This window comes from Nicotiana attenuata, unplaced genomic scaffold (genome assembly GCF_001879085.1).
Source record: "Nicotiana attenuata strain UT unplaced genomic scaffold, NIATTr2, whole genome shotgun sequence".
NCBI lineage: Eukaryota > Viridiplantae > Streptophyta > Magnoliopsida > Solanales > Solanaceae > Nicotiana > Nicotiana attenuata.
Window position 1 is genome coordinate 138,046 of NW_017672850.1, and position 27,390 is coordinate 165,435.

The following is a 27,390-nucleotide window of genomic DNA, read 5'->3' on the forward strand; positions in this document are numbered from 1 at the left end:
ATTTTTTCAGCATTTTAAATTTCTTGTAGTATAAGGATCAATGCATCGGTCAAAAAATCAGAAAGGAAAAAAATTGGGTAGCACACTTGTTATGACGTGGAGGTACCAATGATGTGTAGCACTATTCTGATGACGCGCAGCACCCAATTGCCGCTCTACACGTCAGCAAAACACGCAACCGGCCAATTCGAGTCACCGTCTTTGTCTCCAGTTCCTATCATCTTTCCTTATGTGCAACAGGTTCCGCCATTAACCAGTCAAACTTCACCCCCTAATATAAAATACTTGTACCTATTCCACCAATGAACCTCAGATTCTGAGATCGAACAAATTGAGACGCCTGAAGCTGAGTGGTTTTTGATCATCAAATAGGAAGAAACGATGTTTGTGTTGGATTGGTTCTATGGAGTGTTAGCATCACTAGGATTGTGGCAGAAGGATGCGAAGATATTGTTTTTAGGACTTGATAATGCTGGCAAAACCACTTTGCTTCATATGTTGAAAGATGAGGTTCTTTTTCTCTTTCTCCTTTTTTTTTTTGGTCTTTCCCCTCTTCTTTTTATAATCTATATTCATGGAAGAATAGCTGAAACACAAAAAAATAGAATTAATTAACTATATAGCAACACTAACTAGTTGCATAAGCTTATTTGTTATACTAAGTATGTCTGCTTAGAGACTTAACTATCAAAATTTAAGGAATTAATTTTCTATTTTTAGAGAAACTCTAGAATCAAATGGGTCTTAATAGATGGAAAAATCTCTACTTTTATTTGTCTTAAATGTTAAACTATTTATTATCCAAGGTTGGCCCCATAATTCCTCGGTCATCCAAAAAAAGAAAGGACTACCTAGGCGAAGTATTATTAATATGTTTGTTCACATGTGGAGCTAATTTTTAGTGATAGAGATAATAAAAGTATTTTATATTTAGGAGGTTATTGAAGCCAGTTCAAATGTTTTATTGGTATTACTATTGTGCTTAATAAGGGATTGGTGATTATACTCATTTTAACATTGATGCAGAGATTGGTGCAGCATCAACCTACGCAATACCCAACATCAGAGGAGTTGAGTATAGGTAACATTAAGTTCAAGGCTTTTGATTTAGGAGGACACCAAATTGCTAGAAGAGTCTGGAGAGACTACTATGCCAAGGTGAATAATTTACATTGTTAGAGCACCAGTTTACTCATTTATAATTGGGTTATTTGCAAATTATTTGTTTACTTACCTTTAAATGTTGAGTATGGGCTAAAGCTTATATATTTATCAGCTATTCGATTTAAAATTTGCTCGAGCCTGTATCTTTCAAAAATTTCAGCAGTGCTTTATAAGTTGAAATGATATTTGAGTTTGATTTCTAATAACATAATTCCTATGTTGCTCGGACTCTCCGAAAATGTGGCCGGATACGTGTCGGATCCTCCAAAAGTAGTGCATTTTTTAAGGATCCGACACGGGTGCGGCTACATTTTGGTGAGTCCGCGCAACATAGCATAATTCGCCTTATCAACCACATAAATATTTGTAGAAAGCGGGCTGATCATATTTCCTGTTTGGTCATATTACTGCACTAGTGCACTCCTTTTGGCATTGCTATGTGCTTCATTTAGGGATGAGAGCACCCTTTCACAGCTTGAGTAGTGAACAAGGAATAGAGATGCTCGTAGTTGGTTATAACTTAATAGTTATCACTATTTATTGTGTTTCCTTGTCAAACACGTTCCTATTGCTGAAGTATCACTTTAAGGTAGAACAAATATAACAATTCTTTTGAACGTTGTTTGGTACCAGTTGTCTGGTATAGGTTTGACCTTGTCTGCGGTCTCAATTTAGGAGTAGTACACTCAGTAATATATATTAAGAATGCAGTTCTTTGTTTGGTAAACATGATAAGCTATATAATCCACGCATGAAATGGCAAGAAGTATATCTTAAACATTGGAAAAATAGTCTTATGATGAAATAATTGCCAATTTTAATTATGATAATGTCACAAAAGGGCTTTGCATGTGACCTTTGAAGATAGAAGTCATCAGGAACATGAAAGATTTGGGTTTAGGCTAGATTCTTTTGTGTAGTGGAGAATTTTTAAGAACTTGCACTGTCAACTCATACGTAAAATTGAGATTTTTAGAATGCAGTTCTATGGAACATTATGTCGTTGAGGATTTAAAGATTCCTCAACAACTAATGCTCTCATCTTCAAGTTTATGTTGACCGTCGTGTTGAATGTGTATATAGTTACTCTCGTGTTTTAAATATATGGCAAGCTATGGAAAATTGTGTCATTCTCTAGTTGCTTATGACATCAATCATTTTTGGGCTTATAGTGGATCAATTGAGTTATATGTGACATTTTGGCTTTAATAAGGGTCAAGTCTGTGCGTCATTAGCTTCAAGGTTTTTAGTAGGTCAGTATTGACATGGATATTTGCAAGTCTGTTGTAATAGTTTCCCAATCCAGGTTTCCATACTCTACTACTGCTTGACAAGCACGTTTCTCCATTTGTAGGTGGACGCTGTTGTTTACCTTGTTGATGCTTATGACCGAGAGAGGTTTCCCGAGTCAAAGAAGGAATTAGATGGGCTTCTCTCAGATGAGTCATTGGCAAATGTCCCATTTCTCATTCTGGGAAACAAGATTGATATACCATATGCTGCTTCAGAAGACGAGCTGCGTTATCACTTGGGCCTAACTGGTGTGACCACTGGCAAGGGTAACGTCAACCTCACTGGTACAAATGTCCGTCCAATTGAGGTGTTTATGTGCAGCATTGTGCGCAAGATGGGATATGGTGAGGGCTTCAAGTGGATGTCGCAATACATCAAGTAGGAGAGTTTACCACAAAGTACTTCTTGGCAAATTTCATCTTTGTGATTCCAACCCATTGGTGGGGAAGGGGGGCAAGAACAAAGAGAATTTTTCCCAATCAAGAAGGTATATCTTGGACTTGCGACAGAGGACGTATGTCGGGTTGTACTGGATAGAAAGACTAGCTTTTTAGTATTTGCTTTCTAGTTATAGGTTATGTTATCTTCACTCTTTCCGTGTCTTTGTAGATCTAATCTCTCTGTATATAATGCCCTTAGCAGAAGGGAAAAAAAGATATACAGAACAGTGTGTTACCAAGAGTGACTGGTAGAAATATGAGGAAAGCACAATAACTAAAGCAGGTGATCCTATCAATCCAGCTATATCAATGTTCTCATCCTGCCCTGACATTTTTGGCTCGTTTCTTGGGTAAAGTTTCTTGAGGGGTAAATATTTTTCTTTTATTATTTGTACAGTAGAGGTTCTTAATCTCCTTTAAATACCTTGCCAAATGCAAGAGATGGCTAGCCCTGCTTTTATGAAATAAATATTTGGTTTTTATTGGTGCACACACTTTAAAAATAGATCATGGATTTAATTCATCTCATCTCGAACTACCCTCTGAACTTGAAGCATATGAGCCCATATAAATGCCATGGATAATATAATTGAACTAACTAATCCTTTAAGTTAAAAGGTCCAACTTCATCTTGTTGGGAGTCCTTTGATGTTCATGCCACACATCAAGTGACGTGGCATGAGAAAACAAATCCAAGACCATTAAAATTATACTGATGTTCTTGAGTTTGTTGGACTTCCAAGTATTTCTCCATAAGTTTCAAGCATTAAATTTCAAAAACGAAAGCAAATCAAAGAATTTCAAAATTATTTATCTGTGTCATTTCATCCAAAATATATATTCAAGACTATCATTGAGGTGTTTATCATGCTCACGTGAACTTGACTATAAGGCCCATGCCCCATTTGATAATAGAAATGTCAAATCATCATATCATGAAAAACAATACTGCATATTGAACATCATCTTAGTCAGGCAAGACGCTCACTGAGAGCAAGCTTAACCTCTTCCACAGCAGCCATAGAAGCGACATGTCAGTTTTACTCCTCTAAACAGGTTACTGCAAGTGACAAACAACCCACGCTTTTCTAAAACATTTGGAGGGTCGAAGCTAGATGGTAACTCAATCTACCAATTTACAAGATCTCTACTAATGTACAAATCGATTTGCAAAAGAAGCACACATAGCGATATAATCGATAGCATGATGTTTTTTCGGAGGGGGATCGTTTGCCTGGGTTACTGATCAAGCCATAATGCCATTGTAGCTCCAAATATTTCAGGGAAATACTTGTATCTTATCTTCTTAACCTATCCGGATATCAGGATTGAGAAGAGAAGCCCTTTCGTATTCCAGCTGCCAAAACAGAAAATATGGTAAATATCAAGAAATGAGTTGCACCTTGAAGCTTGTTTCCCTTCAAAAAAAATAAAAGGAAGTGCTCCATTACCGTAGCATTATCATGTTCCAATTTCATCCTCCTATATTCTTCTTGTGCTCGCTTTGAACGGAACATGGCCTGAACTCGTACAACAGACCTTTCAACACGCTCCTCAGCTTGTTTCCTACTGGCTCGGAAGAAGTCCTCCTCCACATTACCATCAGGCTCGATATCCAAAGCTTGACTAGATTGAACCTGAAGACCACGAAAACCTTTTCTCTTCAAACGCCATCTCAACACTGCCTTTTCAAGCACCCCAACAGACCAAACTATCTTGCGATACTGCTTCCGGACTTGGAAACCACGGAACACAGCCTGCATAAACCAGAGGTATGTTCCACTACTTAAATTTGTCCTGTATACTTAATAAAATTATTTATCTTTTCAAAAAAAAAAGTCTACAGGAAGAGATGTAGCAGTATCAACAGAAGAGTTACTTTTTCTTTTTCCTAGGATAAGTTGATTTCAAGAAATATTTGATAGCATCAGGTAGCATATTCAAAACAATAAAGCATCCTTTGCAGGTTTATTGCTATATTGGAGATTTGAGGAAATCAATGTGAAGATAACATGGTTTGATCTCTTCTTCCAGTTAATGAACACAATGCCCACCTCATCTCAGTGAGCAGATCACTTGAAATTTAAAGCAAGATGGAACACAATTTTAACTTGGATTAAACAGACAAGAAGCATTTTAAACCTCAGCCCTTTTGATGGAAGAGTTGGCTCAAATCCATCAGCCAGACTTCTGAGAAAGAAACAGAAAATGGGGCAACTTACTTGAATTTTAATCGCATGTCGCCGCATGTTAAGAAAATCTTTCCGCATTTTCCAACTACGGAACCTATATTGGATTCGTGCAGCAGCAGCCAGTTTTTTCCGTGACTCATAATTGCGGAAAGCATGCTGAATCCTCATAGCTGCAACTATATTACGTGCTTCTATCTCCGGATTTGAAGACTCGACAGCTTTAGTCTGTACATTGAATGAATGTTCTCTGAATGCAGCCTGTATACGTGCAGCAGCATCAGCAGCAGTACGATAAGCTGCCAAAGTATCCTTAAGATATAGCTCCTCCTCCGTGAAGTTTCCAGGGTTTATAGGTTCAGTAGTGGTCTGCAGTGAACCACTAACATTTCCAGCCAAGGTCATATCCTTAAAGTGTGCAACTAAAGCCTTCTCCGCAAGATAAGCCCCCAAACCCTCGAAACCATTTTTAGATGCAAGATCAGCAGCAGTGGATCCACCAGGGTTCTCTGAAGTAGGGTCTGTCACCAAATTTGGTTTCGCACCGGCGGATAGAAGGGTTGCAACCATTTTCTCCCTGATAGTCGAAAATCCCAAAAGTAAGCAACCAATATGCTGAAAATTCGTAATATTCAAAATAAAATTACCCTGGTTATGTTTTCATTTCATTAAACATTTTTTCCTTGTTTGGTTGGGAGAGGTGGGAGGAAGGTGGAGGAAAGGGGGTGGCGTGGGTCAGACATTTTGGTGGACAGCAGTAAACATATACTCAAATAAGAAGAAGCTTCATGATTATTATTTTTAAGCAATCAAATAATAATGATTTCAAAATCCCTTAGCTGCACTAAGAATTACCTTCCATAATGAGCAGCCCAGTGAAGAGCTGTCCAACCATACTTGTCCCGGTAATCCAATGATAAGCCTGACCAGGAAAATGGATATACAGCCCAAGTATAACCCAGGATAGCACACAAATGGATAACTCCTTGACCTTGCTCGTCCCACTCTGAGGTTTTACACCCTCCAATAACTCTTTCTAACAGCCATTCATGAAACTTTGTTTGCAAAGACAGCTCGAACAAGCAGTCTTTTGCATGTGGGACAGGGAGTTTCCTGTCTTCAATTGATTTGATCAAATATGCCCAATTATCAGTAATGTGCGAACATTTTCGAACAAATCTCTTTGCTTCTTTCAGGGAATCTTGGTGTACTTTACTGGAAAAAATGCTTAGGCTCTTAGATGTAGAGAAGAGCAAATGAGCTAGCCTCATTTGAACTCTAAATTCATCCCAACTAGACTGTTCCTCCAGAGGAGCTGTCCATTTGCGTGCTGAAGGAGCTCGAAACTCATAGGTCATGACTTGACTGATTGGTGTATTACCGTTGAAGCTCAAATACAAACTTACAAGTCCAGGGGGTTGAGGTGAAATTACACAACGATATACCCCGGACTGCACAAATTCTGCAGGAAAACAAACATCTGCACATACGCAGAACAAATTTGACTTTGCCAGTTGCGATTGTGCTCCTGGAAAATGCCCAATCACTAAGATCTGCAATGATTAAGACAAAATATAAGTGTTGAGATCATAGCTCAAAAAGAATGTGTGCATCTAGGAACTCTTGCCTCCACCCAGTAATTAGCTACTGTATGATTTATATCTAAAAGTTTAAGAAGTGAATTCTCTCTCTGATCACTTAAGTGAAACTGAATAAGTTATTTGTTTATTTAATTACTTTTAACACGTAAGCCAAGCATCGACTGTCACTCAATGTTATGTTATGTCAAACCAGGACATGTCTAATGAGAATTAATATTCCATTAGTACAATGAGATTGATAAATTTTCTTTTTTCATATATGAATGCAAATAGAACTTCTTAAACCAAACATGGGAATGGGACATTCCTTCTCTCTTATCGCGAGAGAAGGTTTTGTTCTTGTGAACTGATGCTATTATTGCAAGGTAGTGAGGCTTTGAAGAAAAAGAACCTTTGTTTCTTCACTTGAAAGAGCCCAAGTAGGAGAGATTTCTGTTATGTTAAATATCTGCTGCATTGCATATGATTGATCGATAGTTACTGAAGATTCAGGAGTCATCATCTCATCTGCAGATCCTGGAGAATCACTTATGAAGTAGTTAATCCACCGTCCAAAGCTGTCCTGAGTTTGGAGGCCATCCTTGTTCAGACTATCAAAGGAATCACCTGCACCCACTGTTGTTACTCCAGACTCATTCTTCTGAAAATTTGAAGTCATCTGACCATCCCCGGAACGGAAGGACATGTCATTTGAAGGATTAAAATTTACAGTATCACTTCCAGCCACTTGGCAAACAAAACTTTCTAAAGATGCTACAGGTACTCTCGACACAGATAAAGAACCATCCTGCAAATCACCATTATTAGTAGCCATACAAAAGAAATAAAAAAAATAATTAATAATACTATTTTTCACATGGAATCCAAGTAAATAGGAAGAAGTTGAATTATTTCATGGTGGAACTTGACAATCGCTAAGGATAGACTTAAAGCAGAAGTTAGAGGTTAGGTTAATTAGATGGACACAATGCAAAAGCCAATTTTTTATATCTGAAGGCTTTTGCCAGCACGATCCTTTAACAGGTAATATATAGAATAATGCATGCATATCAACATTGACCTATATATATATATATATATATATAAAATCTAACAATGACCATTGCACAGTGTGAACAACGAAAAAGTGAACACATTTGTTATATAACTCTAGAAACTTTGGAGACATAAAACTGTGTCCAAAATTAAAATTATCTAAATTAAAAGGTTAAATCATGGCGTCCATGGGAGTAATGAAAAAGTTGCTTGAGAATATCAAATTCTGCAGAACACCAGAACAGATGACTCAGTGGCTTGACAGTTAAAATTTGCAGAACACGGAACAGATAAGTCATTGGCCTTGACAGTTGAAGTTATTTAAAAAGGAAAAAAAGAGTTTGAGAAAAAACAAGTTAAACATAAATCAACTAAATAGACAATTACTGAAAAATAATTAGCATACCAAAGTTATTTTCACTCTAACCCATCGTGTAATTTGATAATATTGATTTTGGTGCTAATTTACCCTTCAAGAGTTTTCCTTATTGCCTACGAGAAAAATATAATCTAACTTACTAAAGAACAATTAGGGCCTCACATTACTTTCATTAAATTTAATCCTGTAGTATCAAAATTTTGAGATAACGAGAAAAGATGAGTTAGAGAAAAGAAGGATCTGTGGAGAATTGTACTAGTGAAGCAAGCAGCATATTAGAACCGCTTACGTTGAGGCTGTAACCATTAACTTCAAATTGATTTTGTTGCCCGACTGAAACCCTTCCTCCCCCTATACATGGATACAAAAGGAAGGACGCATGATCAATGAATTAGGTAAATGATCAGATAACTTTCTCACAGGCTACAAGCACCAATTTTACAAGAATACACAATACCTTCTTGAGTTGCAATTAGCTTGTTGGGATTGTCAGGTGCCAAAAGCTCATCCCACTCAAGTGTATTAATCTCAAGAAGTCTCTGTTCATGATTTTTGGCGGTCACATCCCTGTTAGGCTCTGCAATCAGTAGAAGACAGGAATTAATTGAGCCAATTCCAAAGGAGAAAAAAAAAGGTTTTTTCTTATTGGGACATTCCAAGATTACAGCAGGTCTGACATCTAATAGCATAAGTAGGACACAATCTTGTTGCACGATAAATTGCTCAGAAGTTCCTAATAATAAAAATATCCCATTATCTGCAAGAGTGAAATTCTGTTGTTTTATTTATGAAGCTACAATTTAGACAGAAGGATTAAACATGATGCTTATGTCTCCGCTCATAGAAGGCTCAGTTCAGGCAGTTGAGATTCTACTAAATAAAATCGTAACAAGATATCATTTCTAGAAAGCCCACTCTGCAGTACCTAAATGTGCATGTTGGCTGGAACCATACGTCCGTTCATCTACGGAATTACATTCTTCTGATAAAACCCAACCAGATGGATCAGATGGATCTGAACTGGAATTGGAATTAACCGGGGTGGCTGGAGAACCCTTGGCAACAGAGGTTGCTGGGGAGCCCTGTGCCTGCAAGATAGACATAGACAACTGAATTAAAACATTCGATATATTTACAACGGCTTATTCCAGTACGGGAAAAGGTTCCATTGGGGGGGGGGGGGGGGGGACAAAATAAATAATCTAATTAGTAATGGGAAGATCTCCCATACATACACAAGCAGTATACCAAAAAGCAGAGAATCTACAACATAATATGGTTCTCTACAAATGGCACCTGATCTTATATACAAATTGGAAATTCATGAGTGCACCAAAAAGAAACATGGAATGCGGTGCTATTCCTCAAGTATAGATAGTCGTTCTCTATCCATTCAAAAGCTCTAATATTTCTTTCCTTATACAAAACCCGCAAGAGTGCTAATGGCACAATGTCCCACATTCTCCGACTTCTCCTTCTAAAAGTTTAGCTAGAAGTGCCTCCTTTACTGTGCCCGGCATTGCTCATTGCAGCTTCTAACCACTAACATCTCATACCACAAGCAAGGTGATAACCACCTGAAAATGTAGAGGAGGTGATACACATCTTCATCAAAGCATTTGCAGATAACGCAACAACTAACATATGTAATCCTCTTTCTCCTCAAATTCCCAGCTCTCAGGATTGCTCCCCTTGCTGCCCACAAAGTAAAAAGGCACACTTTTCCCGATTCCCCACAGATCCAAACCTAAAAAGTGCTGAAAGTTCAATATATACAAAACATGTTAGTGCTTACAATCACATGCACAAGATATGTCCGTGTGTTATCTCAGTCAATTTTGACATAGGCGGAGTCACCAAAAAGCACTTGTCCTTGGGTAACTGAAGCATGCCAGATCCAGCTCAGATAAGTGCATAACATACCATTATACAGAATTATCAGTCTGGAGGTGCACTTCCACTCCTTTTTTTTTGGGATAAAGAAGTTATATTCACCTTCCTTTTGTTATCAACTAAGAGGTGAACTATTCACAACAGAAAGTCGGTCCTCTTCCAGCTTTTGAACAACACATAAATGAATACAAATTCACACTGCATGAAGATTATATCACCATCACCATTGTTCCCAGTTCCCTCCTCACTCCCCACCCCACAACCAAAAAAAACAGGAAAAAAGAAGGAAAAACAAACATTTCCAGACTAGATCCATATAAGTGATATCTACTAGCTGGAAATAGGTTGTAGAATATATATATATATATATATATATATATATATATATATATATATATAACTTGTTTTTCACTTCTATTTTATTTGGTATGATGATGATATGAGTTGAGCTTAAATGAAGTGAGGTTTCATATGGCCCCGCCAACTTATTTGGGACTGAGCTGTAGTTGTTATTGTTTGTAAGCATTTCCAGACTCATACAAAAAGTTTTCTCTGATTCATCTCCCTATCCAATCAATGCCTGTCCTCCTGCTCACTGCATGAGATAGCAGAGGAACAGAACAGTAATCTGCTACAAACTTCAACGCTTCAACCTTGTGTGACAGACAAGGTGTATCCTACTCAGGGCACTGACAGTGTAGATGGACTGAAAAGCAGGAGAAAGGATAATCTATATACATAACACTAATCGTCGTCTACATAAATAAAAACCACCTAACATCTCCCTGCAATGAGGGATAACACCACATATAATACTGCTCCTGCTGTAGTTAGGAATGCCAATCTCGTCCCTTCACACTAGGAATCTCAGAAAGCTACGATATATAGAAACATTTCTATACCGCATTTTGGGTGGTAACGAGTTAAAAAATGTGAAGTGTTGACCAAACTGTTTAATAACAGTGTTGAATATGTACTACTACTTGGTATACATTATTCAGATGGCCAGACAGGCTTGACGTACTTTCTTTTTTTTTAAAAGGTAAAAGTCAGGCTTGACGTACTTCTAAGTATGAAATAGTAGAACCAAAGAAATTGCTGGTATATATCCCAAAATAAAGAAGTGCATAAATGAATGATAAGTTATTTGAACAGGAAGTCTAAACAAGGACAACAAGAAACTGGAACATGATGACATGGATATGTTTTGAAGAAGGATCTTTTTTTCATAAGTGATATGTATTGAGAAAGTTACCAAGATAAAGGAAACAAACCTCCTGAGTTTCGCGATAATGAACAAGGACTATGTGTTCAAGGGACCTGATACAATCACAGAAATGGAAAAAATCAAACTCAAAAGATACAGGTGGTTTCGTGTAAGTGGAAACTGTATGCAAATGATTTATCATTGCAGTTAACTGGGGAAAAAACAAAGGGGAAACCCTTTATTGGCTTGATGCAAGCAGCAAAAAAGTGTATTTCATACTTGTCAAGTAGCCAGTAACATCTCCGAACAAAGGTCGGGTGATCTTCTCCATGTGCATAGTATACATGAATTCGTTCTTCATTACCAACCTGCACTAAGAAACAAAATGGATTTGACCAGCACAGAAAAGATTGCAAATCTCACCTCATGATCTTGAAATACATATCTTCTGGAAGAGAGCAAATTAAATTCAGAAATAGAGAAGAGGACAAAAGGACATGGATGGGAAGAGTACGAAATTGAAACCAAAAAAGTGCATCTCTACTTTTCAGGGGAGACCTTCTATTGTATGCATTGAGCAAAAAGATTAACAACTCTTATGCATCAAGCTATAAGAGATAATTCACACTTGCGAATTGCAAAAATAAAGCACCCATAGTTCTGGCGTAGGAATGACAAAAGAAACATGCTATGAAAGAAGACATAAAAAGAATGAATTGTTTTCTATACTAACGCTACATTTAATATATTAACCAAAGGTTTCACAGAAAGCTAGTTAGACTTTACCGATTAAAACTAGGCATGGATGGTTTTCAAAATGACTACACCCTAAAGCAACTAGGATTACTAGAAACTCTCCTTAGCTAGATGTATGTAGATTAAAATTTGTGCATTGCATTGGGTCATTTTGCATCTAGCTAGGTCTATTCAATCATTTTTCGAGCGCCCCGTGAAACAAAAGCACAGCAGTATCTACTGTTAATACTGGAGATGGTCTTAGTTCCACGAGTCTTTGGATACACAATTGTTTGGTTATGCGGTTTTGGTCTCTGGTTAATATCTAATGCATAATTATCTCCAACAATGATAAAGCTGATCATGGGCATTCTAGCTAGTTCCTGAATGAGCTCCACCATTTCAGCACAAAGATGCGTTTATTCTAGCCACATCCAGTCATGTAGCCGCAGTAGATGAATAATTAACAGGCCATGTAAAAACTTGTTGCGAGGTTCAGCACTGTGCGATAAGAAGTTTCGTTGGATTTTGTGGGTTAGTGTGACAGTAAGCTCTCACCCGCCAAGGTGATGCAATATAGGAGAGAATATGATTCAAATGTTCATATATTTCCGATGTGAGATTGATTATGTCTAAGTCTGTATTCCACACCACTCAATGACTTCTACTACATGCAGTAATCAGCCTCAACATCTTGAGTCCAAATCCAAAACAATAACAAAAGGCGTTTGACTGAATATTCAGTCGTATAAACTTTAAATATGCCTCCCTTATCTTCTGCCACTTAAAACTCGTGCATAGCATGAGAAAGGCTACAATTTTTTGTCGATAAGTCAAAGGGAGCTGTATCGACAACGATTGCCAACCTTGTACACGGGGAACAAAAAATGCCAAAAAAGTAGTGCTGTACAGAACGAGTAAATTCGTAAAAACATTCAGCAAAAGTAAGTTGCATACAGGATTTCTACGATTAAGCCACAGAGATAAAGTGGAGCAGAAATTTCTTATATCATCTTAAATTCAGGTGTTAGATTTACATCAATGATACTTATAACAGAAAAGAAGGCGAAGAGATTTCAAGAGCAACTATACCAGAAAAAGCAGAAACCAGAAATATAGCAGAACAGCAATAACGAGCACCTCTCATTACATGTATAACAAGCAAGCTAGCAAACCATTATGGGAAGTATGACACACTAAGGATCATTTGACACTCACTTTTAAGTGTTCGTGAGCTTCTTTTACTGTTTTCCCGTCCTTTTTCTTCTTCCAGTTATGACCGTCTTTCCGGAAATTCCTGAGCATCTTACGATCAAACAACACGATTGTGCCACCTGTTGTAGTGGAATAGGAGAAGATTACATAAATCAACAGAACCTAACATGTCCTAGAAGTTCAGTTTGCTGATGTCTTTTTTTAAATAAGTAAAATATTATTCACAAGTAATCCCAAGCACTGAGTTCATTGATGGGTATTACTTTGTTTACTGATGTCATGTTCCATTTCATTTAATATTACACTACACAAAACAAGAAAGAAATCATCGCAAGACAAAGACCATAAAAGGTAGTCGTTTAGAGTGGCATTACTCGTCGGCAGGTTCACAGGCTTGACAAAGATGTTGAAGTACTTGTAGTTGCACAATATCGCATGGATCTCATTTGGTCGGAGCCACCTCATCTTCGCTTCTTCCATTATACTGGGAATATCCAAATCTGCGCAAGCAACAGAAAATATCACTTTTAATCAGCAAGGATGATTCAAGAAAGTAAATCAACCAAAATTAAAAAACTACAAGCAATAGCAGAAAGGTCAGAGGCCAATTCTGATCCGAACGTAACAGTCTACATGATTACTTTGTGCATCCATCTAGTCATTATAAACTCAAGGGACCTTTTCTCGCCATCACTTTGCTCTCATTTTCCACGAATTCAGGAGCTTGTGGTTTATTTCCATAATGATATGGCTTCCTAACTATCACAAAAGGAAAAAGAGTTCTGGCTTCACTCACATTTAATTAAAAACTTGTTAGAAACACTTTCACACTAGATGATACTTCATTCACCAAAGTGGTCGAGGAAGCAACATTTGCTTTGTTCTCATTTCTGAGTATCACCACAATTGGTCTAGTTGGTTTTTTTTTTTTTTGTTGATAGTCACAATTGGTCTAGTTAGTCTGGTTTCTGGAACTTGAACAAGCGATCAGATAAAAAGAAAGATTTATCAGGTGCATCTGATAATTTATCCAAAAATTATCCAATTCAGTTTGCATCTGAATATCCAAAAAATGGTCGATGAAATTACTATTCAGGAAAATTTATCCTGTTGATATATTTTAACCAGCCCATCAAGTTGCCAAGTTTCTAACTTTGATCCTCAGACCTCGATCTCATACGATTGTTTAGTCAAAATCAAGGAACTCCTTGTTACTTCGATAAGAACTGATCTTGTATTATAATAATAATATAAATTAAGAGGCTTAATGCATGGCAGAGAGATTTTCATGAAATTTAAATATGGAACAGCAGAAACATCACTTAACTATAAGTATAGTTCTTCAGGCATCATTTTTTTCAGGATAGATTGAAGAAATGCAAATGACATAATACAGCTAATTATGTTCCTAGAGCATAGCAATAAACTTAGTTGTTATATAGTGATAATACTCCAATAAACTTTATATGCCACATTCCGAGGAATTACTCTTAGCATTATAAGTCTTACATGATCCTACCTTAGTCTTTTCGGTACCTGATTCAGAGTTAACCCCTAAATTGCAATAAAACTGCTCTTTTGCCACAAGTACACAACCAAGCATTTTTGCATAAACTAGCAAAATCAAAGTAACAGATATAATACCTTGCAGAGTGTGGAAGCCATGAATATCCGACCCAGCGAGTTGTCCTGCTCTGCTGCTTTCCATAACGCAACAAAACTCAAAACCCCACCAAACTAAATCATTCAAAGTTAGAATCTTTACTCCAAGAACCAATACCCCAGCTAAAAACCCATGAAATTTCTAAAAAATAATAAAGCTTTGTGAATGATTAATCAAAACCCACATATGCTGCTTTCACATAACATAACAAACATCCAGACCTACCAAAATTATCATACAAAGTTGGAATCTTTACTTCAAGAATCACAAACCCATCTAAAAACCAATAAAATCCATGAGCTAATTGTTGAAAATAATGAAGCTTTTTCAAAACCCACCAAACTAATCATTCAAATTTAGAATCTTTACTCAACAACCAAAACCCCATCCGAAAACTAATCAAAACCACCAAGCTAATTCTTGAAAATAATGAAGCTTTGTAACTGATCAGTAAAAACCCAAATTCAGATATGAGTCAGCCTATGACCAGTAGTTCTATAATGAAAGCACATCAATGGCTGCTTTTTTTGTCTGCACAAAGTGTCAATATATAATATAATATTGGAGTAACCTAATCCCCAAAAAAATAAGTCTAATTTTGGGTGGAATTCGATTGGCTAATGGGGACAACATACGGGTCGGATCAATAAATGTCCATATCGTTCGTACAAATGATCCATGGAAAAGATTTGTTGCAGCCGAACGGAGGATGACACGCAAACTATATCCGCGTACATGTGGACCCCATATGACTTTTTTGTGATCTTTTTTCTCTTTCAACTTTCTAATGAACTAACATAGCTTGTGTCCACCAGACTAAATGGGTAGGGAACAGGGCTCGGGAGGTGGATGGTTTTAAGTTGTGGTATTCAGGGAGGGTGAGAGGGAAGAACGGGGTAGGCATTTTAGTTGATAAGGATCTAAGGGAGCTAGTGGTTGAGGTTAAGAGGGTGAATGACAGGTTGATGGCCATTAAGATGGTCGTGGGAGGGTATACTCTGAACGTAGTTAGTGTTTATGCGCCTCAGGTGGGTTTGAACGAGGAGGTTAAAAGACGCTTCTGGGAAGATTTGGATGGGTTGGTGCGGGGTATACCGTCCACCGAGAAGCTTATTATAGGGGGTGATTTTAACGGCCACATTGTGAGGTCGCCTGGGGGATATGATGATGTGCATGGTGACTTCGATTTTGGAGATAGAAATGGTGGAGGTACTTCGCTGCTGGAGTACGCCAAAGCTTTTGAGCTGGTGATCGCTAACTCGTATTACCCGAAGAAGGCGGAGCACCTGATAACTTTTCGGAGTGCGGTGGCCAAGACCCAGATTGATTATCTACTTCTCCGAAAATGTGATAGAGGTTTATGCACGGATTGCAAGATCATCCCGAGTGAGAATCTTACGACCCAGCATATGCTTTTGATTATGGACTTAGAGATCAGGTGGACGAGGAAGAAGAGGGCTATGTCTGGTATACCTAGGGTCAGGTGGGGTGCATTAACTAAGGACAAGGCCCAGGAGTTGGGGGAGAAGTTGTTGGCTATAGGGGCCTGGAGGAGTAGCGGGGATGCGAGTTGTATGTGGTCTATGACAGCAAATTGCATTAGAGAGGCGGCGAGAGAGGTGTTAAGGGTCTGAAAGGGTTTTTCTGGTGGCCATAAAGGGGACTGGTGGTGGAACGAAGAGGTTCAGAGGAAAGTGGAAGCCAAGAAAGCTGCATATTTGAAGCTAGTAGAGAGTATCGACGAGGGGCAGAAGAGTGCTAACAGGGAGGGGTATAAGAAGGCTAGGAAGGAGGCGAAGTTGGCGGTTACTAAGGCTAAGACCGCCGCGTTTAGTCGTCTATACGAAGAAATTGGGGATAAAGGCGGGGACATGAAGTTGTACAGACTAGCGAAGGTGAGGGAGCGGAAGGCCCGGGATCTGGACCAAGTGAGATGCATAAAAGATGAGGAGGGAAGAGTTTTATTGGAGGGCGCACAGATTAGGCAGAGATGGCAGTCTTACTTTCATAGGCTCTTGAATGAAGAGGGAGATAGGGGCATTGTGCTGGGGGAGTTGGAGTACTCGGAGCGGCAGCGAGATTTTGGGTACTGTAGACGTATACGAGTAGGGGAGGTTGTAGGGGCTATGCGCAGGATGAGTAGGGGTAGAGCGACGGGACCGAATGAGATCCCGATGGAATTCTGGAAGAGCGTGGATAAGGAGGGCTTGGAATGGCTTGCTGGGTTGTTTAACGACATTTTTAGGACGAAAAAGATGCCCGAAGAATGGAGGCAGAGTACGATGATCCCACTATACAAGAATAAGGGGGATGTCCAAAACTGCAACAACTATAGGGGTATCAAGTTGTTAAGCCATACGATGAAAGTGTGGGAAAGGGTGATTGAAGGGAGGTTGAGGAGGTGTGTGTCCATTTCCGAGAACTAGTTTGGTTTCATGCTGGGACGGTCGACCACTGAGGCCATTCATATTATGAGGAGACCGGCGGAGCAGTTTAGGGCGGTGAAGAAGGATTTGCACATAGTGTTCATTGACCTGGAGAAGGTGGTCACGCCCAACTCTAGTCCTAAAAAGGATAGGCGGTCGCTGCAAATATAATCCGGTCTAAAAGTCCGGAGTCGAATCCCACAGAGAACTAAGGTTTCGCTATAATTGTTCAATATCGCAAAGAAGACAAGATTGAACAATTTCTAAATTATAATATTAAGATTTTTATATCTAACTAATTAACCAACAAATACTATAAAACGGTAAAATTATCAACTAACGAGACAAAGGTTTAGAGACTAAATTAAGGAGGTCTAGAGTTATGATTTCCCCAATTGTTGATTTCATTAATTGTATGTTTCTTATAGCTTTGACTTAGTTGCCTCTATCAATCATGAACTCTCCAGCTATCATAAATCTCTCTCAAGAAATTATGATAATTTACTAGACGCACTCTCTCAAGCTACGCTAGCTAGATTCACATTACAGTTTACTTAGATCGCACCCGAGGTATCGTTATCTCTAATCCAACCTCTAAACCCTCAGTTATGACTCTCGCCTATACTCCAGGAGTGATGTTGTTCAAACAACTACCTAAATATGCACTCTCTCTCAAGCAGATACATAATAAATAGGAACGGCTAATTGAGGATCCTTTCAATTAACCAAAATCAAAACGTAGTTGAACAAATAGAGATTAACAACTAACTCAAAACTATATTAATATAACAACCAATTCATCCCCAAAAGGTTCCATCATAACCCTAGAAAACGAATTAGCTTTTCATAAAAGTATGTGAAAACACAATACTCCGATTCATAACCAACAATAAAATAGGAAGAAGAAGGGGAAAAACTCGTAGTTGAATCTTCCTCCTTGCTCCTAGCATGTTCTTGCCTCCAAGGGTGTTGTCTAACCCTAAATTAGTGTCTCCCCTTCAAAGTGGTGTTTTAGGATGTATTTATATGACCTAGGGTTGACGAGGGGCGGAATTCTTCAATCCAACTTCGGATGGGAGAGCTGGAATCCGCGTCTGCCTTCGCGTCTAGACGCGGACTTTGACGCGGATCCGCGTTTGCCTTCGCGTCTAGAAGCGGACTTTGACGCGGATCCAGCTTTTGAAATTCTTCCATTTCGCGAAGCGCTCCGTGCCTTTGCTTCGCTTCGCTGTTTTGTGCCCTAACTTTTCTCCTTTTTTGCATCCGACTTCGTGCCACGCACGAGAATAGACGAGCTCCCACTCCTTTAATTTCTTCTTTTTGTGTCGAATTGTCATCTTTTGATCATTTATCATCCAAACTCGTTCCTACACATAAGAAACACATAATGAGTATATTTCACTTTGAAAATCATGTAATCTTCCGCGACACACAGAAGAATTAATATGCAAATATACTCAAAAATATGCACTTTTCATCATTTATCAACACCCCACACTTAAACTCTTGCTCGTCCTCGAGCAATCAAACTACACTTTTTTTATAGACACGACCATTTTAAACAATTCTCCTAACTCATCACACCAAGAGTATTTAAAATAGACTAAGCACAAAAGCATAACATCTTTACCTCAAGATTTGACTCATAAGTACCACGCATTATTCACAACTCACCCACTTGCTCTAACATAGAGGTCACTGACATTACCTTTCTTTCATGAATCAAGCGCCCTCACACAACAAAAGAGAGTAGTTCCACACAATAAAATTTAAGAACACTTAGGAACTCAAGATAGAAAGAATTCACTCACTCTCAAAAATAACATTCATATGCCACAAAAGATGCACCATAAGCTTGCCCATAGTGTACTACTTCACTAATCGAGCTCATTGAATCTAGGATCAATTAGGACTTTATTTGGTTGTAATGTAGCCTACGGGACGGGTAGGATATATTTAGATATAAGAGTGACTATACCTCCCTAAGCACTTTAATACATATAATTTAACATTCAAACCCCATACTTATGTCAAACCAAACTCCACCTTTATATCAATGTATATTACCCTATACTTCTTTAAGCACAATTACAGCAAGAGTCACCACTTATTAAAGAAATACTTTTTTTTTCACAGCAATACACCTATATATTTTTTTTTCCAATTCAAGTGGCTTTTACTTGTTCAAAACAGTGCAGCTTTCTCCTGATTTCATTAGTTCCACTCAAAAGCCAAACCAACCACCCCGTACTTTAACTTTTACATAAATCATCACAATTCAAGTGCTTATGAGAGGTTAAAAGGTTCAAATAGATAGTCCATTCAAACAAATGGGTAAGGCTTGTAATGTGGTTGCCAAAGAAACAGGATTACAGGCTCAAAGGGGTTAACTACTATATATAACAATTAGGTGGGTAAAATATACATATCTGGCTCAACAAAGAAATGTCTATATCACTTCCTAGACTGAATAAAACTACTATTTCGCTTTGCAAACACACGGGGCAAGTTCTAGGCATCAAATGCAATGCACAGAATATAACAAATCCTTACACACACATGGCACATAACTCACTCAGGATTGGTTTCATCAAGACACTCTAGTCAAAGCAGTTAAGCAAAGTTAAGATCATACAATTTAAGGTACTTATACAAGAGTCAAAAACTGAGCCTAAGCGTCACAGCCAAAGTACTCACTATTCTCAAGGCATAACCAAGTCAAGAGATATTGCTTCAATTCAAAACATAACACAATGGCTCCTACTCCCAAAAAATAACTAACTACACCCGGTTCAAATAAAACCCTTGGAAAAGAACCGCGGCACAAAGAAAAACCAAGAGGAAATTATTACACTACCTACAAAGAAAATCTTTTTTTTCTTTAGACTTAAATCCCTCAAGAAAATATTCTAATAGATCCATCGTCGGGAAAAGTCCAATCTTTTAAAAAAAAATACTATTTAATTAAACTAATACAGCTAAAGTAGCATGAAAAGTCACCCAGACAATCTCATCACCCCATACTTAAAATTGTGCATTGTCCCCAATGCACAGCATAACCATAAGAGGGTAAGAGAAACTCCCTGGTAGGCTAAAGGCCGAAGCCCTAGCAGTTCATGGGGTACTCAGACTTCTCCCAGGCTTGGTCCTTCGTGCGGGTACCTCACACTTAGTTCCAACCATTTAATTTGCTGTTGCATCCTTCCAATACATTTGCTTTCCATGCTCCTAAAAAAAAATAAAAAAAATTGACAGTACAAAAATCCCCGGCAACGGCGCCAAAATTTGGTCACGCCCAACTCTTAAACTCTTGCTCGTCCTCGAGCAATCAAACTACACTTTTTTTTATAGACACGGCCTTTTTAAACAATTCTCCTAAATCATCACACCAAGAGTATTTAAAATAGACTAAGCACAAAAGCATAACATCTTCACCTCAAGATTTGACTCATAAGTACCACGCATTATTCACAACTCACCCACTTAATCTAACATAGAGGTCACTGACATTACCTTTCCTTCATGAATCAAGTGCCCTCACACAATAAAAGAGAGTAGTTCCACACAATAAAATTTAAGAACACTTAGGAACTCAAGATAGAAAGAATGCACTCACTCTCAGAAATAACATTCATATGCCACAAAAGATGCACCATAAGCTTGCCCGTAGTGTACTACTCCACTAATCGAGCTCATTCAATCTAGGATCAATTAGGACTTTATTTGGTTGCAATGTAGGCTACGGGACGGGTAGGATATATTTAGATATAAGAGTGACTACACCTCCCTAAGCACTTTAATACATATACTTTAACATTCAAACCCCATACTTATGTCAAACCAAACTCGACCTTCACATCAATGTATATTACCCATACTTCTTTAAGCACACTTACAGCAAGAGTCACCACTTATTAAAGAAATACTTTTTTTTTTCACAGCAATACAACTATATTTTTTTTTTCAATTCAAGTGGCTCTTACTTGTTCAAAACAGTGCAACTTTCTCCTGATTTCATTAGTTCCACTCAAAAGCCAAACCAACCACCCCACACTTAACTTTTACATAAATCATCACAATGCAAGTGCTTATGAGAGGTTAAAAGGTTCAAATAGATAGTCCATTCAAACAAATGGGTAAGGCTTGTAATGTGGTTGCCAAAGAAACAGGATTACAGGCTCAAAGGGGTTAACTACTATATATAACAATTAGGTGGGTAAAATATACATATCTGGCTCAACAAAGAAATGCCTATATCACTTCCTAGACTGAATAAAACTACTATTTCGCTTTGCAAACACACGGGGCAAGTTCTAGGCATCAAATGCAATGCACAGAATATAACAAATCCTTACACACACATGGCACATAACTCACTCAGGATTGGTTTCATCAAGACACTCTAGTCAAAGCAGTTAAGCAAAGTTAAGATCATACAATTTAAGGTACTTATACAAGAGTCAAAAACTGAGCCTAAGCGTCACAGCGAAAGTACTCACTATTCTCAAGGCATAACCAAGTCAAGAGATATTGCTTCAATTCAAAACATAACACAATGGCTCCTACTCCCAAAAAATAACTAACTACACCCGGTTCAAATAAAACCCTTGGAAAAGAACCGCGGCACAAAGAAAAAACAAGAGGAAATTATTACACTATCTACAAAGAAAATCTTTTTTTTTTCTTTAGACTTAAATCCCTCAAGAAAATTGTCTAATAGATCCATCGTCGGGAAAAGTCCAATCTTTTAAAAAAAATACTATTTAATTAAACTAATACAGCTAAACTAGCATGAAAAGTCACCCACACAATCTCATTACCCCACCCCAACTTAAAATTGTGCATTGTCCCCAATCACAGCATAACCATAAGAGGGTAAGAGAAACTCCCTGGTAGGCTAAAGGCCGAAGCCCTAGCAGTTCATGGGGTACTCAGACTTCTCCCAGGCTTGGTCCTTCTGCGGGTACTCAACACTTAGTTCAACCATTTAATTTGCTGTTGCATCCTTCCAATACATTTGCTTTCCATGCTCCTAAAAAAAATAAAAAAATTTGACATACAAAAATATACAATTAAAAAATAAACCAATTAAAATAAAAGAAAGCAATAAAGCTGGGTTTGGCCTCCTAACAAGCGCTTGATTTAATCTCGTCGGCGGCAACGACAGCGAATCCACTTTTTGCCTCCACTCTGGAGCCTTATGAATTGTAATCAAGTTTTGATTCAAGCTTATTGAATTATGGTCACTAGGGCGGTGGAACGAAATCTAACTGCCCAAGAAAATAGATATAGTATTCTGCACTCCTTGGCCTTGTATGAGGTAGTAATCCTGACTTTTGGCAAAGAAAGAATTCCAGAATAATATGCCCACCTTGTTTCCTCATTCCTTGACTCTTCAGATTGGTTCAGATGGCTCATTTCCATATCAATCATCCAAACAATAATGTGAAAAAAATGCTTGGGTGTGGACCCAAATGTGCTCAACCACACATGAACTTCAAGGACTTTCGACATCCCTCAAAACATTTTCAATGAAAATACTAGAGTCAACAAAATTTTTATGATCCTAAAGTTCCTTGGTTGGCTCTAGTCTCACTTTCTTCACATTGACATCCTCAATTATAGTTGGCTTAGGTTTTTGTTGATGTTTCTACTCTGACCCTCCCCAATTAAACACTCAAAGTTCCATCCTCTTCTTGGCTGTATCCTTCCAATTATTGGCTTGGTTGAGCATTAAAAGCTCCAACCACTTGACTCAATTGAGCCTCCCAACTTGCGAATAGTTGCCTCTTGCCTTTCTATTTGTAAATTGTTTCTTCATTGTTTTGTTCCAGAAAGACCACTTTATGCATATCCCTTGATCTCCTTCAGGTCCCGCAATTCCAGGTTCTTTGTTCCTAATTAACTTCAAACAGAAAAAGGTTAGAACCATCATAGTGAAGGGGTTGGGGACAAATAAGAAATATAAGCACAACCATGAAGGTGACCATTTTTTTACCATCCACAACAACAATCAACACCCATTCCACAAAATAAGAAATTGAGTTGGTGCAACATAACTCGCTCTCAGGAACGTTTTGGAAAATTTTTTGCCTACGGGTGGTTCTCCTTTACAACATGTATGGGAGAATCAAATAGTCAGAATATCTACATCTTTAAATTCCCATAATTCCAAGTATGTCATGTTTTTTCTCAAAATCGATAGTTATAAAAAAATGCAAAAAAAAAACAAAACAACAAAAAAAAACAAAAATAAAAGTTCAAAATCGTAACTATAGCAATATAATACAGCTTACACCCTACACCGTTAGTTCCCGGCAACCGGCGCAAATTTGGTCACGCCCAACTCTATTCCTAAAAAGGATAGGCGGTCGCTGCAAATATAATCCGTCTAAAAGTCCGGAGTCGAATCCCACAGAAACTAAGGTTTTCCTAATATTGTTCAAATCGCAAAGAAGACAAGTTTGAACAATTTCTAATTATAATATTAAGATTTTTATATCTAACTAATTAACCAACAAATACTATAAAACGGTAAAATTATCAACTAACGAGACAAAGGTTTGGAGACTAAATTAAGGAGGTCTAGAGTTATGATTTCCCCAATTGTTGATTTCATTAGTTTGTATGTTTCTTATAGCTTTGACTTAGTTGCCTTATCAATCATGAACTCTCCAACTATCATAAATCTCTTCTCAAGCAATTATGATAATTTACTAGACGCACTCTCCTCAAGCTACGCTAGCTAGATTCCACATTACAGTTCATTTTAGATCGCCCGAGGTATCGTTATCTTCTAATCCAACTCCTAACCTTCGGTTATGACTCTCGCCTATACTCCGGGAGTGATGTTTTTCAAACAACTACCTAAATATACACTCTCTCTCAAGCAGATACATAATAAATAGGAACGGCTAATTGAGGATCCTTTCAATTAACCAAAATCAAAACGTAGTTGAACAAATAGAGTTAACAACTAACTCAAAACTATATTAATATAACAACCAATTCATCCCAAAAGGTTCCATCAAAAACCCTAGAAAACGAATTAGCTATTCATAATAGTATTAAACTACATACTAAAAATCATAACCAACAATAAAAATAGGAAGAGGAAGGAAAAACTTGTTGAAGAATTCCCCGCTTGCTCCTAACGTGTTCTTGCCTCCAAGGGTGTTGTCTAACCTAAAGTAGTGTCTCCCTTCAAGTGGTGTTTTAGGATGTATTTATATGACCTAGGGTTGAGAGGGCGGAATTCTTCAATCCAACTTCGGATGGGAGAGTGGAATCCGCGTCTGCCTTCGCGTCTAGACGTGGACTTTGACGCGGATCCGCGTCTGCCTTCGCGTCTAGACGCGGACTTTGACCGGATCCATCTTTTGAGATTCTTCCATTTCGCGAAGCGCTCGTGCTTTTGCTTCGCTTCGCTGTTTTGTGCCTTAACTTTTCTCCTTTTTCGCGTCCGACTTCGTGCCACGCACAGAGAATAGACGAGCTCCCACTCTTTATTTCTTCTTTTTGTGTCGAATTGTCATCTTTTGATCATTTATCATCCAAACTCGTTCCTACACATAAAAACAATAATGAGTATAATTCACTTCGAAAATCATGTAATCTCCCGCGACTCACACAAGAATTAATTGCAAATATACTCAAAAATATGCACTTTTCATCATTTTAGAAGGCCTATGACCAAGTCCCCAGAGAAGGCTTCTATGGGAGTATGTTTTTGGAGGCTAGAGGAAGTGCCTTGTAGCGGTAAATATTGAGTGAATTCCAGGGACATGATGATGGACCTAAGAACACGGGTTTTAGGACAGCAGGTGGGAGACTCGGCTTTAACTTTCCAAGTTGAGAATGGGGTTTTTGCATAGGGATCAGCACTTAGCCCCGTTTTTGTTTTTCCCCTGGCGTTGGATTCTTTGACACGTCACATTTCAGGGGAGGTGGCCTTGGTGGCTTGCTATTTAACGGATGACCTAGTCCTGATTGATGAGACGCGAGGTGGCGTTAAACGAGAAGCTGGAGGTCTGGAGACATTCGCCTGGAATTTAAGGGTTTCAAAGTTGATCAGGACCAAAAGACAGAATACTTGGAAGTGCAAGTTTCACAGCGGTGTTACCCACGGAGGCGGGACGGGGATGTGGAAACTCGATACGCAAGTCATTTTCCAGGAGAGAAGAGTTTCAAGTATTGGGATACTATCATTCAGAAGGATGGGGGAGGATAGATGAGGCAAATGTCCAACACCACCGTATCGGAGCCGGGGTGGCATGAAGTTGGAGGCTCGCTTCCGGTGTCTTGGGTGGATAAAGAATGTGCCCCGTTTGAGACTAAGGGTAAGTTTTACAAGGTAGTTGTTAAGACCGACTCTGTTGTCTGGGGCAGAGTGTTGGCCAAGCCAAAACCTCGCATGTCCAGCAAGATGAGGGTAGCCGGAAATGAGAGAATGTTCAGATGGATGTGTGGGCAATATTAGGTTTTGATAGAATTAAGGAATGAAGTTATTCGAGATAAAGGTGGGAGTGGGCCCCCTGTGGAGGGCAAAGAATGCGTGAGGCAAAGGTTGAGGTGGGTTCGAGCATGGGTTTAAAGAAGGAGCAGCGAGAGGCCCCTGTCAGGAGATGTGAGAAGTTGGCTTAGGAGGTTGTGAAGGAGGGGTAGAGGTAGGCCAAAGAAGTCTTGGGGAAAGGGTGATCAGGCGGGAACATGGGCGCTAACTTGAGCTTAACCGAGGACATGACTCTAGAATAGAAGGGTTGTGGTGGTTTGAAGATTAAGGGTAGAAGATTAGTAGGGTAGTCGTGCATCTCCCTTTTGTCTTCTCTAGCTGATAGTATTAGCGCTAGTTCGGTTACCCTTTTTTTTCCCACTTAGTTTTTCTATTATTCACAATGTCCTCGTTTCGTTGTTACTTTGCCCTGGGTAATTCGTAGTTTTGCTAGCAAGTACTCATTCATATTCTCAGTCTGCTGCCCGCTTGGAAATTAGTTTTTTTCTAAAATATGTTTATCTTGGCTGCTAACTTGTTACAGTACCCTTTCATATTATCTGTTGCTATCATCCGATTTGGTTTTCTAATTATTGTTTGTATTACTTGCCTACAGGGCCTTCTCTCAACCTTTCTTTAGCCGAGCGCTATTCGGAAACAGAACCTCCTTCTGCCCCTTCCAGGGTAGGGTATAAGGCTAGTGTACATCCCTACCTCCCCAGACCCCACTTTGTTGGGACCCCACAACTGGGTTTGTTGTTTTGTTGTTGTAACTTTTCTATGAAACTCTCTAAATACATATATCCTTTATTAATTAAGATAAACTTTCAATTATGAAATTCACTTCACAATATTAATTAATACTGTTTACCGTTTCTTTTTGCGTGACTTTATTTGAATTTAAGAATTAAAATAACTTTTAGCACGTATGAAAATGTACTATTACGCCCTTTGGTTTTTTTAAAATAATGTCTGGTTATTTTAAATAAAGTTACTAGTTTTGAAGCCATATCGATTTTGCATGTGGTATGCCGAGTCATATTAATGTACGACTTTTGTAAATAATATTAAATATTATCAAAAATAAAGTTTTAAATAAATAATTATATGTTAAAAAGTGATGTTAATAAATTTTGTGAATGAACCAACGTTAAACTCATCATAGTTTGACTTTGACCAAATAAACACTTATCTTAATCAAAACAGACAATTGAACTTAAGCCGAAAAAAATAATCTATGAATGTAACATAGTGGCTTAACAGGCAAAAGATAAAAATAATGTACAATAACAATTGGCCTTAAGTTGGTACTTAATAAAAAAAAGTTGTAAGGTTAATTACCAAGAAAAAATTAACATTTGAGATATCTTATTCAGTGATTTAGCCCTAAAATATTTTTATTTATGTTATCTTTCATAGGATCGTTTATTTTTTCTGACCATTAAAAAAGTATTAATTTATTTTATCATTTTTAAACACAAGTGTATATGCCCTATTTGATATCTTAGAGAACTTGGATATGAAAAATACGTTGAAAATAAAGAATAATATGAGTAGTAATTAAACTACTGGGCGAGCAACGCGACTTTTTTAAAAAAATTTTAAAAGAAAAAAGAAAGACCACAATCGCTTTTGGAAGATAAATTTAAGTTAGAATGC

The 27,390-nt window shown here is 38.1% G+C and overlaps 3 protein-coding genes across 4 annotated transcripts; 2 read left to right on the forward strand and 1 right to left on the reverse strand.

Annotated features, from left to right (window-relative positions):
• Positions 1 to 236: 236 nt before the first annotated feature.
• LOC109214701 (GTP-binding protein SAR2) lies at positions 237 to 3,282 on the forward strand. Its single transcript, XM_019378649.1, has 3 exons — positions 237 to 510; positions 1,027 to 1,158; positions 2,519 to 3,282. The coding sequence occupies exons 1-3, from the start codon at positions 382 to 384 to the stop codon at positions 2,837 to 2,839; spliced, it is 582 nt and encodes a 193-aa protein (XP_019234194.1). The 5' UTR covers positions 237 to 381; the 3' UTR covers positions 2,840 to 3,282.
• Positions 3,283 to 3,778: 496 nt separating this feature from the next.
• On the reverse strand, positions 3,779 to 15,485 carry LOC109214698 (calmodulin-binding transcription activator 5). 2 transcript variants are annotated; one of them, XM_019378645.1, is made up of 13 exons: positions 14,796 to 15,485; positions 13,526 to 13,651; positions 13,155 to 13,270; positions 11,481 to 11,569; positions 11,269 to 11,314; positions 9,027 to 9,189; positions 8,559 to 8,678; positions 8,391 to 8,452; positions 7,079 to 7,474; positions 5,942 to 6,639; positions 5,120 to 5,663; positions 4,349 to 4,654; positions 3,779 to 4,254 (listed from the first exon to the last, which is right to left on the reverse strand). In XM_019378645.1, the coding sequence occupies exons 1-13, from the start codon at positions 14,857 to 14,859 to the stop codon at positions 4,204 to 4,206; spliced, it is 2,781 nt and encodes a 926-aa protein (XP_019234190.1). In that variant the 5' UTR covers positions 14,860 to 15,485; the 3' UTR covers positions 3,779 to 4,203. The 2 variants fall into 2 exon arrangements, with proteins under 2 accessions (XP_019234190.1, XP_019234191.1); XM_019378646.1 differs by lacking the exons at positions 13,526 to 13,651; positions 14,796 to 15,485 and having other exon boundaries at positions 11,481 to 11,574; positions 13,155 to 13,237.
• A 306-nt stretch (positions 15,486 to 15,791) lies between these two features.
• On the forward strand, positions 15,792 to 25,474 carry LOC109214697. Its single transcript, XM_019378644.1, has 4 exons — positions 15,792 to 16,386; positions 16,474 to 17,215; positions 23,075 to 23,126; positions 25,115 to 25,474. Exons 1-4 carry the CDS (start codon positions 15,792 to 15,794, stop codon positions 25,472 to 25,474), a joined length of 1,749 nt encoding a protein of 582 aa, XP_019234189.1.
• Positions 25,475 to 27,390: the final 1,916 nt, after the last annotated feature.